Source organism: Trypanosoma theileri (genome assembly GCF_002087225.1).
Source record: "Trypanosoma theileri isolate Edinburgh chromosome Unknown TM35_Tth_15_V1, whole genome shotgun sequence".
NCBI lineage: Eukaryota > Euglenozoa > Kinetoplastea > Trypanosomatida > Trypanosomatidae > Trypanosoma > Trypanosoma theileri.
Window position 1 is genome coordinate 148,263 of NW_021639857.1, and position 11,998 is coordinate 160,260.

General features: G+C 35.1%; 8 protein-coding genes across 8 annotated transcripts; all 8 read left to right on the top strand.

Moving 5' to 3' along the window:
- Position 1: 1 nt before the first annotated feature.
- On the top strand, positions 2–1,387 carry TM35_000151580 (uncharacterized protein; the record flags this gene model as incomplete). The annotated part of the gene is made up of 1 exon (XM_029025810.1): positions 2–1,387. A coding segment is annotated over one exon (1,386 nt), but the record flags the coding sequence as incomplete, so codon positions are not given.
- Positions 1,388–2,384: 997 nt separating this feature from the next.
- On the top strand, positions 2,385–4,133 carry TM35_000151590 (uncharacterized protein; the record flags this gene model as incomplete). The annotated part of the gene is made up of 1 exon (XM_029025811.1): positions 2,385–4,133. One exon carries the CDS (start codon positions 2,385–2,387, stop codon positions 4,131–4,133), a length of 1,749 nt encoding a protein of 582 aa, XP_028882794.1.
- A 579-nt stretch (positions 4,134–4,712) lies between these two features.
- On the top strand, positions 4,713–5,228 carry TM35_000151600 (amastin-like surface protein-like protein; the record flags this gene model as incomplete). Its single annotated transcript, XM_029025812.1, has 1 exon — positions 4,713–5,228. One exon carries the CDS (start codon positions 4,713–4,715, stop codon positions 5,226–5,228), a length of 516 nt encoding a protein of 171 aa, XP_028882795.1.
- Positions 5,229–5,754: 526 nt separating this feature from the next.
- TM35_000151610 (amastin-like surface protein-like protein) lies at positions 5,755–6,270 on the top strand (the record flags this gene model as incomplete). Its single annotated transcript, XM_029025813.1, has 1 exon — positions 5,755–6,270. One exon carries the CDS (start codon positions 5,755–5,757, stop codon positions 6,268–6,270), a length of 516 nt encoding a protein of 171 aa, XP_028882796.1.
- A 724-nt stretch (positions 6,271–6,994) lies between these two features.
- Positions 6,995–7,513, top strand: TM35_000151620 (amastin-like surface protein-like protein; the record flags this gene model as incomplete). Its single annotated transcript, XM_029025814.1, has 1 exon — positions 6,995–7,513. One exon carries the CDS (start codon positions 6,995–6,997, stop codon positions 7,511–7,513), a length of 519 nt encoding a protein of 172 aa, XP_028882797.1.
- Positions 7,514–8,313: 800 nt separating this feature from the next.
- Positions 8,314–8,832, top strand: TM35_000151630 (amastin-like surface protein-like protein; the record flags this gene model as incomplete). The annotated part of the gene is made up of 1 exon (XM_029025815.1): positions 8,314–8,832. One exon carries the CDS (start codon positions 8,314–8,316, stop codon positions 8,830–8,832), a length of 519 nt encoding a protein of 172 aa, XP_028882798.1.
- Positions 8,833–9,474: 642 nt separating this feature from the next.
- Positions 9,475–10,179, top strand: TM35_000151640 (putative UPF0598 protein C8orf82; the record flags this gene model as incomplete). Its single annotated transcript, XM_029025816.1, has 1 exon — positions 9,475–10,179. The coding sequence occupies one exon, from the start codon at positions 9,475–9,477 to the stop codon at positions 10,177–10,179; it is 705 nt and encodes a 234-aa protein (XP_028882799.1).
- Positions 10,180–10,466: 287 nt separating this feature from the next.
- On the top strand, positions 10,467–11,957 carry TM35_000151650 (uncharacterized protein; the record flags this gene model as incomplete). Its single annotated transcript, XM_029025817.1, has 1 exon — positions 10,467–11,957. One exon carries the CDS (start codon positions 10,467–10,469, stop codon positions 11,955–11,957), a length of 1,491 nt encoding a protein of 496 aa, XP_028882800.1.
- Positions 11,958–11,998: the final 41 nt, after the last annotated feature.

Genomic DNA, 11,998 nt, shown 5'->3' on the forward strand with positions numbered 1-11,998 from the left:
TAATGTGCTTATTGGATCTACAGGCCGACCCCGCATGGTAACACGGGCATTAACAAAGGGAAATACACTTCTTGGTCCTGTAGAGGGACCAGTGGGTGGAGTTCTCCGCTGTATCTGCACAGCCTATCTTGTATCTAAACAAGAAACTCTACTGGAGTGCCATAGATGCCGTAATTGGTGTCACCCTGCCTGTGTGGGTGTAGACCACGCGGAACTGCGGCGATATCAAGTGGAGAATACATATGTTTGTCCATTCTGCACAGGAATGTATAAACGAAAGAGAGGTGAGGCTCAAACACAGGCACCAGCACCACGTCAATTACCACAACGATTACGTGAAATACCAGATCGATTACCCATTGGTATTGTAACACCATTACGACATGTAGTGAAAATTACAAAACGGGCTGCACATCAAGCCGGATTTGAGGTCATTGATCTCCCAGAGAATGAACTCACACCTACAATAGAGAAGGAATGTTTAGAATGCTGTGAAGATGCGATTCAGTCAGCTACCTTTTCTGAACAATATCCAGCGTATTGTTTAAAAGAAGTACGATTAAAAGCTCACCCTTATGTACAAGGAACTTTATTACGTTGTCTAAAGACAGGTTGTATTGTTTCCATGGTATTATCAAATGGTATGGATGTGTATGGAAACTTACGACCTACCATTACACAATTGAAGAGTGGTATTAATCGAGGTCTTATTGATCAAAAACATCAAACCTCTTTTATGGCTGCTTGTACGAAATTAACCGATGTGTCTGAGTTTGTTCACATTACATTAAGTGCCACTCACAGAGATTATCAACGGCGAGGTCTTGCCCGAATGTTAATGGTATTGGATTTGGCGAAATGGGCCTTACGAGGCCGTACACGGGCATATCTAAACATGGCATTGGAAAAACGAATTGTAGATGATGGCCAACGCCTGGAGTATATTGTTTCTCCGGCTTCCAGAGGATTATATGAGTCTTTTGGTTTTCGAGATGTTTATCCACGATTTGATCGAGAAACGGATGAGGCCCGATGGACACCAAAGGAAGCCGATATGGGTCGTGTGATGGCGCATTTGAGTTTTGTTCAGGATCTCTTGAAAGTGGCATCTCGATATGAAACTAGTACGGCGAAAACTCCTATATCTATTGCTCTTACTAATACTAATACTACTACTACTTCTACAAATAATACTACTACTACTAATAATACTACTACAAACGATACTAATAATAATAATAATAATAATAATAATAATAATGCTTCTCCTAATGGTAAAGTATTTAGTACTAGTGTTCAGAATGGTAAAGCTCGATCACCCTCACCTCCTGTACCGAGGAAACGTCTCTCGTTGCTTGGAAAGAAGCCTCAGGGTATAGAGAACTGATAATAAAAACTCATTCATGCAATCCTTTCCGTGTGTACTATTTCCCTTTTTTTCTTTTCACTTATTCGGTATGATGAAAAAAAAAGAAAAAAAAACTCGCATCGGTGTGTTTTCTTTTTGCTCTTTATACACACATGTGTTTGTATATGTATATATATATATACATATATATGTGTGTGTCTGTGGAATTCAGTTGTGGTGGTGGTGTTGCCATTCTTGTTGTTGCTGCTGTTTCTTTTTTGTTTTTCTTCTTCTTTTTGCTTGTAAAGATCCCTAAACTGATAAACGCAGACTGACCATTATTCCCAAACACGGTTGTTTCCACTTGCTTTTTTTTTTTATTTGTTGGTCTTGTTGTTATTATTATTGTTGTTGTTGTTAAGGTGGCGGTTCATTATTGTTTCTCTTTATACTGTAGTGGGAAGTGTTGGTGGTTGTAGGATGACTGGTGAATGTTGTACATGTGTGTATTTCCTATTTCAGGCACACGAGGGAAAGAGGGAAATTTAAAGACAAGGAGAAAAACCAAAGAGAGAAAAAAAAAGAAGCAAATGTGAGAAAGAAAAGAAAAAAAAAAAAGAATGATTCATCTAGTTAAACTTGTTACTATTTGTCTGTGAATTTGCTGTAAGCCAATTTCTTTTTTTTCTTATTATTATTCGTTTCTTCTTCCCATCTGACCTCTATGGTGATGAGGGAATGAGTTAATATATTGATTTGCCTTATTCTTCTACTTGATGGTGGTTTCCCCTGTTTATATATTGGTTCAAAACCCCAAGTATATATATATATATATATATAGGTTTATTATATTATATTTTCTTATATATATTTTTTCTTTTTATTATTTTTCCTTTTGGTGTGTTGCCGTTTGGAAACAGGAGTGCTTGTATCAATTTATCAAGAATCCACAGAAACAAGAAATTATCTTTTCCAAAAAACAATCATAATCATTAATCATAATAGAAAAAAAAAAGAAAGAAATAAAGAAAGAAAGATGCATCGCTCTATATTATTATGGAAACCAAAGACACTTGCCCATATGTTCCGCAAGTTAAAACTGGCCGGCGCCCATCCCGATGTTCTTTGGGCCGTAGACGCACAAAAGGCTCAACACAACGGTGAAGAGATGATTCGTTTAGAGACAATGATGCATAGAAGAAGTGCAGCCGACAGTAGTGGAAACCGACAAGGCGGTGCAGCCGAAAGCTTTACATTCTGGTTAGCCGATAACACACAGAAGAGATCTTTTCCTCATAATAATAATAATAATAATAATAATAATAATAATAACTCTACGACCTTACGTTCTGTATCGTGTACGATTAATCCAATAGCCCCATCACGTCTGGTAAAACAACAACTCTCACAGTTATTCCGTGATGCTGGTGTTTATGAGGAATTTGAAATTGGAAATGAAGGAGTAGAGATGAATTTAGAATCCGTTTTACGGCATGCAGATGAACGACAAAGTGAACATTTACAACAATCTGGATCATTATATATTCGTGGTGATAAGGCAGTAGAGATGTTAAGACGATTTGGTATTCTTTTAGTTATTGAAGAAAATGGATTTACATATCTTGTTACTTTACCAGAAATTCATCATGGAATAATGAAGAAGGAAGAAGGAATAGATATTGGGTTAAATGCTCCTTCTTCTTCTTATTCTTATTCTTCTTATACACCTGCAAAAAGTCTTATTGGACCTAATGGAGAAATAGATCCAGATGTTCAGGAATATATGCGAGAACGTGGTCTTCGTGCCTTTGATCTTCGCATGGCCGGTTCTCATTCTTCCGTTGAACGATTTGTCTCTGCGTTTGAGCGATTGGAGCGAATGTATGATATTCATCGTGGACGAGCCATGCGATCTTGTGTGTGTATAATGATTTCCCTTAAATCTCCTGATTGTTTTGTGGCTGAAGATGGATGTATTGTTCTTTCTGTACATCGTCTACCTGCATGGGAGGAATTCTTGTTAAGTCTTCCACAGGAAGTTTGGCAACGATGTGTTCAACAACATTTAGATTGGCGAATAGGAAATGCCCCTAAACTTCACAATAGACAACGACAATTAATGAAGATTGCGGATATGTTTCATTTCTTTCGTATTCACTTAGATTCTGGTTTGGGTTCTCGTGTAGATTGGCAGGAACAATTTATACTTCGTCTACAGAAAGAGGAAATGCTTATACGTAATGCGGTACGTAAGTATAAACTTACCTCTGATCTCATGAAACGACGTGGGGAAATACATGTTTCCTTTACACTACGAAGTTCAATAGATTCTAGTAAAGAAATTGGATATCGCATTGGTGGTGATGGTCGTCTCTTCTTTAACTATAATATGATGAATACTGGACAAATGCTACGCGTATTAAAAGATAATCTTCAACGATTAGAAACATTTCAAAAACAACATGATGATGCCGTGGCTACATTAGAACATTTAAGTAGAAGTATTCCAGTAGACTTTAGTGTAGATACAGAATGGAAATTGCGAGAGGAAGGGAATTTAATTCATTGTCTTCAACGGTTTGTTCATACCATTAAAGCCAATCAATCCCAATTAACATTATTTTTATCGGTATTATTAAAGAATAGTAACTCCGCAAATATTCCAAAGAAACGAATGGTGTGGATTATATCTTCACGATTTGATACTATGCCAAGTGGAGTTGTGTTTATTCCTTGGGATGTGGACTTTGAGTCCATTAAGAAACATTTATTAACCAAGTCCTGAGATGGAAGGAAATAAGAACAATAATAATAAGATGTATGTAGATAAGGGGGAAAGAAAAAAAGAAAGAAAGAAAGGGATATACGTTGAGAGAATAAAGTTATTTTTTTTTCCTTCTTATCTGCAGTTATGGAGTTTACTGTCTCTCTCTCTGTTTCTGAATCCCATTTTTTTTTTCTAAATTTCTGTGGCTTTATTATTATTATTATTATTATTGTTATTGTTATTATTATTTCTTTAAGTCTTCACATTTATTTTATTTTATTTTATTTATTCGCTCTTTTTCTTCGTTGTTTGGTTGTGTTTGCTTGTATGCATATGTGATGGAAATTCCCCTTATTTTGTTGTTATTTTTTTTATTCTTTCCTTTCTTTCCTTCTTATGATTATAATTTTGTTTTTTAATCTCTTCCATACATTTTGAAAAGGCTGACAAAAAAGAAAAAAAAGAAAAACAAAAAAAAAAAATAATAATAAAATCTATACTAAGGGGAAACCACAACCCTACAAAACATATCTATACTTCTCTAATACATATACACATATATACATATATAAATATATATATATATACATATAAACAATGGGCGCCTATATTCTGGTTTCCAAACTCCTCATACTTTGCGTATTGCAGGGCATTGTGTTTTCCTTAATACTCATCGCCACTCCTCTGGATGTATTCCGTTCGTGGGGAATGGGATCTTGTTATGGTTTGTTTGGCCAGAAACAGTGTGGAGTATTTGGAGGAGCCGTTCTCAGTACTTCATGGGGATGTGCCCGACGGCAAACGTTAATGGATGTTGCTGCTGCCTTTGCTATTATAAGTATCTTATCTTCCTTTTCCGCTGCCATCATGAGTGTGATGTCTTATTTCCGCATGGTATTACTGCGATTGAGTTTATTTATTATTCATCTATTTATTTGCATTACACTGTTGATTACATGGGCGTGTATTGCCAGTGTCTATCATGAGGCGATGTGTTGGGCGGGAAGTGGATTGGGGGCCACACACCACTACGGTCCAGCGTTTGTGATGACTGTGTGTGCGTGGGTTGTGCAGGTCTTTACAGTGCTCTTGTCTGCAAATCTACATTTCTAAATACCACTTCTTTTTTTTTTTTGTTTGTTTGTTTGTTTGTTTGTTTGTTTTTTTTTTGTGTGTGCTTTTTGAATACGAGAAAAGAAGAAGAAATGTAAATATGTGCGCAATCAAAAAAAAAAAAAAAAACCCTTACATAAAAGAGAAAAAGAAAAGAAAGAAAAAACATTTTTTTTTTTTTTTATGGGCAGCCTGCGGAAAAAAAAAAAGAAAAAAAGAAAAATTGATTGGGCTTTGCATTATTATGTAAATAATGGTATACAGGGATCTAATTTACTTTTTATTCTTTTTTGGTCTATTTGTTTTTTCTAAATATATTTCTACAGTTGTCTTGGACGCCAAAAAAAAAAAAAATATTTCACTCCTCCCCCAAAATTCTTCTATTTTTTTCTCTTGAAAAAAAAAGAAAAGGTAAGTATATATATAAACCAGTAGTAAAAAAAAAAAAAAAGGAAAAACCCCCCAAAACCTTATTATATTTATATATAAATAAATATATATAAATATATATAAATATATATATATAATGGGAGGTTATTTTATTCTTTCACGGCTACTCATCTTTGCTTTTCTACAAGCCGCCGTATTTCTCTTAATTCTCTTCTCCACGCCTTTGGATGTTTTCCGTGCGTGGGGAATTGGCGGCTGTTACGGTTTCTTTGGCCTCAAACACTGCGGGGCATTTGGTGGAACTATCATCAGTACTTCATGGGGCTGCAGTCGACGGGAATCCACAATGGATGCGGCGGCGGCCTTTGCGATTATAAGTATTTTATCTTCCTGCACAGCGACGGTAATGGCGTTATTAATGTACTTCCGTACGTGTTTTCTACGATTGAGTTTATTTATTGTCAGTCTCCTTACGGGGATTACACTGTTGATTACATGGGCCTGTGTGGCGGATGTTTATCATAAACCAATGTGTGGAAGTGGAACGGGATTTGGGGCTCTTTACAATTACGGCCCCGCATTTGGATTGATTGTGTTTACTTGGATTTTGCAGGTGTTTGCGGTGATCTTGTGTGGAATCATAACTTTTTAAAGGAAAAGAAAAAGAAGAAATAAGTGGGAGGGTGAAATGTAAATAATATGCGGGCAATAAGAAGAAGAAGAAGAAGAAGAAAAGAAAAAGAAAAAGAAAACATTAGAAGAGTAAAAATAAAAAAAAGGAAAAAGAAAAGAAACATTTCGGCATTTAATGTTTCGGTATTTAATCAAAATATTTTTGTTTTCATACATTTACATATATAAGCTTGTGTAGGTGTATACATATTATTATCTACAACTCTCCGCAAAAAAGGAAACACCCGTTATTTATTTATTATTTTCTTTTTTATTTTCTTCGTTTTCATAAAGAGACATTTTGTTTTTGTTTTTGATTTTTTTTTTCTATGGTACGAGATTCCCGAAGACTCTATTGAGCTGTCATTCTTGTGATCAGTCATTGTTTATCATCGGAAAGTATATATATATTAACATGTATATTGGATGTAACTTTGTTGTTTTTTTTTTCTTACCTGACTTGTGATTATCATTATTATTAATATTATTATTATTATTATTTCCCGTTTTCTACTGTGGTGTCCTGTTCATTTGATCTCTTTTATTTCTTTTTTTTTTTCTTATTAGGATTAAACTCTTCCATATATTTAAAAAGACTGACAGAATAAAATAAAAAAAAAGGAAATACAGTAAAAACCAATAAGAAAGGAAAAAGCACAAACTATCTATATATATATATATATATATATATTTATATATATACAATGAGGTGTTGTGGTACATATACATTACTTCTCCTTCTTGCTATTTTTCAGACCATTGCATTTATCTTAATAGTGGTTGCCACTCCTCCTGATGTATTCCGCTCTTGGGATTCAAATGTCTGCTACAGTTTATTTGGAGAAAAGAAGAGCTGTGGTAGATATGGTGGATCTGTCAAGAGTTCTTCATGGGGATGTGAACGACGGGAGTCTACAATGAATGCTGCCGCTGCCTTTGCCATTATAAGTATTGCCTTTTCTTTGATTGCGACCATAATGGCCTTTCTTGCGTATTTCCGTCTTTGTTTTGTCCGCCTGGGTTTATTTATCATGACGCTTCTCACTGCCATTACATTGTTAATAAGTTGGGCTTGTATTGCGGATGTTTATCATAAGCCAATGTGTGGAAGTTCAGCCGGTTTGAAATCCACGTACAGCTACGGCCCAGCATTTGGGTTAATTGTGTTTACTTGGGTTTTGGAGGTGTTTCTGTTCATATTGGCTGTGATTGTAACCTTTTAATTCTTTTTCTTTTTTAATTCTTTTTTTCTTTTTTTTTTTCCAAGAAAGAAAAAAAATAAATAGAGGAATTTTTGGGGGGAGGAGTGAAATATATTTTTTTTTATGGGTGGCCAACACAACTGTAGAAATATATTTAGAAAAAAAAAACAAAGAAAGAATATTTTTTTTTTTTTTGTGTTTGTGTTGGACCACCATAATAATAATATTTTTAAATTAATTGGGTTTGCGTACAATGTGCTTCTATATTTATTTATTTCTTTTTCCTACTGTTTGCAATATACGTTTCTGTGAGGGAGGTATATGTATTATCTGCAACTCATAGCAAGGGGAAAAAGATCCTTCCTTTCTTCCTTTCTTTGTTTTTGTTTTTGTACTCATGTTAAAACCCTTTTTTTTCTTGTTTTTATTTTTATTTTTATTTTTTTTTCTTTGACACAAGATTCCCGAAAACCCTTATGGGCTCTTATTCTTGTGATCAGTCATTGTTTACCATTCGGCAAGTAGATTACATAGTGTATGAACCTTTATTATTTCTTACCTGAACTAGTATTGTTTATTATTATTATTATTATTATTATTATTATTATTATTATTATTATTTGCCGTTTTCTACTGTGGTATCCTGTTAATTTAATCTCTTTTGTTTCTTTTTTTCTTTTCTTATTATTAGGTTTGACTCTTCCATATATTTGAAAAGACTGACAGAATAAAAAAAAAAAAGGAAAATACAAATAAAAACCAATAAGAAAGAGAAAAGCATAACTTTGATATATATATATATATATATATATATATATACAATGGGAGATCGTTTTAAATTTACAAGACTTCTCCTGCTTGCTATTTTACAAGCCATTGGATTTATCTTAATAGTGGTTGCCACTCCTCTTGATCTCCTCCACACGTGGGGAACAGATGTCTGTTACGGTTTATTTGGAGAAAAGAAGAGTTGTGGGGTCTATGGAGTCAGCATCACAAATACTTCATGGGGATGCACAAGACGGAAAGTAACGATGATTATTGCCGCTTCCTTTGGCATTGCAAGTATTCTCTTTTCTTTGATTGCGACGATAATGGCTTTTCTGCAGTATTTCCGTGTTTTTCTACTGCGTTGGGGTCTTTTCATTATTACGCTTATGACTAACATTACACTGTTGGTGACTTGGGCTTGTGTGGCGGATGTCTTTCATAGGCGCATGTGTGGAGGATCCACTGGACTGGGGGCGGTTTATTTCTACGGCCCGGCCTTTGGTTTGATTGTGTTTACTTGGGCGTTGGAATTGATTATCTTTATATTGGCGGCGCTCATTACGTTTTAAAGAAAGAAAAAAAAAAAGAGGAATATGGGGGAGGAGGAGGAGGAGTGAAATGTAAATTATTGCAGGAAACGCCAACGGTGGAAATAATTTATATTTGGAAAAGAAAGTGTACTTTTCTTTCTGTGCGTGTGTGTGTGTGTGTGTGTGTTTGACTACCATAATAATAATATTGTTTTTAAATCGATTGGATTTTTTTTTGTGCGATGTGATTCTATGTTTATTTATTTATTTATTTATTTTTTTATCCTTTTCCTACTGTTTGCAATATACGTTTCTGTGTAGAGGTATATGTATTATCTCTGCAACTCTCCGCAAGGGGAAAAAGATCCTTTCTTTATTGTTTTTTTTTATGTTTTTGTTTTTGTTCTCATGTACAGACCGTTTTTTTTTTCTTTTATATATTGTTTGAAGTTTTTCTTTTTCTTTTTTCTTACCTGACTATAGTATTCTTTTTTCTTCTTTATTGTTTTCTGCTGAGGGGTAACTTGTTAATTTATTCTTTTTTGATCTCTCTCTCTCTCTTTGTTTTCTTTTCATTCCTTCTTTCTCATATGGAAAGCCGTACTTCTCTCTCTCTCTCTCTCTCTCTCTTAAGAGGGGAGAGAGAGAAAGGGGAAAGAGTAATAGTACAGAGTTTCCCCAATGGTAGCAGCACGGCGGTATTATTATTATCTTAACGAACGTGGTCATTTATTTCATATATTTGATGTAAAGGGATTTGTGCAGAGTAAACAGAAACCCGCTGGACCTGCTTACCTCCGTGATGGAGTATTTCTTGATTTCTTCTATCAACGTCTTCAACGGAATAGTCTAACACATATTACGGCATGTAATAATAATAATAATAATAATAATAAAATGTCTGGAGGTATTTCGGAATCCATAATAGTTGAGGATAACCTTGTAATGACAGTGGATCAGTTTTTACAGTTTTTTCCATATGTGAGTTTATGTGGAAAAGAAAAAAATTTTCTCAGTGTACAAGATGCCCCCGTAGTGTTTACAGATTATAATTTTAACTCAGAGTTAAAAGAAAAAAAAGAAAAAGAAAAAGATCTAGATAGTGTGGCTACTCTCTCCTTTGCTGGTTCTCTGCAGGAACCATTTCAACCATCTGCGTTAACCGTCACGCAAGCGGGAAAACTCTTTCATCCCATCACAACATTAAAATATTTACACCGCACAACTGCTGAGCAGCCGAGTGAAAGTGTAAAAGGTCTTGTCGGGGCGCAGGTGGGGCTGAAGTTGGGATTTGATTTTCTCTGTGAGGAACAGAACAGGGATGGACAATATATGATTGAGTGGAATGGGCAGAAATACGTTATTCCATATAGTAGTGACCAGTAAAAAAAAAAAAAGAAAGGGAGGTATATATATATATATATATATATATGGGGGAAAGGAAGAAAAAAAAAAGAAAAAGAGAATCTTTTCTTCTTGATATTTTTAAATTTCTTTTTTAATTATGAGAGTTGAAGTCTAGTAAGGTGAATTCCACTTGCTTTTTTTTTTTTCTTTTTTTCTTGATTAAAGGAAGAAATTACGATAAAAGGCAAACACAAACACAAACACAAACACACAGAGATAAGATAAGATTAAAGAGAGATAAAGAAATAGATAAAAGGAAGTGGGATATGATTAATAAAAGCTCAAACGTGGTACCCGGAACGCAATTGTGTTACCGCGCATTGTATGCTACTATTGTTGGCGAACAGCCACTTGATTGTCTTCCCGGCACAAGTGTGAAGATGAGTGAAAATGGCCCGGTGCTCGTCGATCATGTAATGCGGGTTGCTAGACCGTATATACCTAATGAATCCCGGCGGGGATATAATAATAATAATATTAATACTATTAATAATAATAATAATACTATGATGACTGGAGAGTCCCCGGCGGCGGCGGAGGAAATGCGGAATGCGTTGATAGATTTACGCCGGCAAAACCGTCAATACCATCGGGATCTCGAGACGTGTACACAACAGTTGGAAATGCGAAAACAGGAAGTGCAGGCACTGCAGAATAAACTCCGCGTTGTACACATGCAAGCACGTAAACTCGGATACGATTTCCACGACCTTGCTGATAAAGGAAATACTAATAATAATAATAATAGTAGTAGTGGTGGTAGTAATACTAATACTATTAGGAATGGGTATAGTAATAATAATAATAGTAGCAATGGAAGTAGAAATGGAGAACATACACGTCCTCCATTACCTCCACTTCGTCTGGATATTAATAAACACGGCCCACTTGCATCTCCACCTCCTCATACTATCACTACTACAACTACTACTACTACTACGAATAATAATAATAATAGAAATAGTAGTAATAGTAATAGTAATAGTAATGCTAGCACGAGTACGAGTACGACTACGACTACTAGTAGTAATAGTCATCCTAGTAGTAATAGTACTACTAGTGGTGGACCAGTGACTCTCCAAACAACACTAACAACAACACCGCCGCTACCGCCGATATTTCAACAAGACTCTACTCAAGATATAAACTCTCTCACAACGGATAGAGGTGGAACTATGAATAGTCTCTCTGCATCCGATACCGTAGCTGCAGCGACAAGAGAAGAAACACCCCAAGTTGTAGAAAATGATACTATGAAAAAAGAAATGGAGGTATTGGAGTCTAATAATAGTAGTAGTATTATTCATTCTACATCTATGAATCGCAAAAATGGAATCTCTCTTCCTGTTTTACCACAACATCTTCTTAGTTCAAATCCTGGGGCAATGCTCTTTTGTCATCATTGCTGTCTCTTTCTAGCGCCTCATCCTGTTAACATTTCTAATCATCTACAGAGTGAGGGACATCATTGTAATGTAAAAACCCCACTTACTTCTGGGTTAACATACACACAGTTTGGAAAATTAGTGCAACGGATGCCTAGTTTTATTGAAGCCGTTACGGTGGTTTCAGAGGAACAGAGATTAAGAGAAACGGCTGCGGGGAATCATTTTTTCGATAGTGGTCTTGACATTGTACACTCCATCTGTTCACTCTGTCAAGAGATTGTGACGACGCAAAGTTATAAAGTGCATGAGTCGTTGGCGTCACACCGTCGAAGAGCAATGAAAACGAAAGAGGATGCTTCTGCTGTTTAATCAATATATATATATATATATATATATATATATATATATAT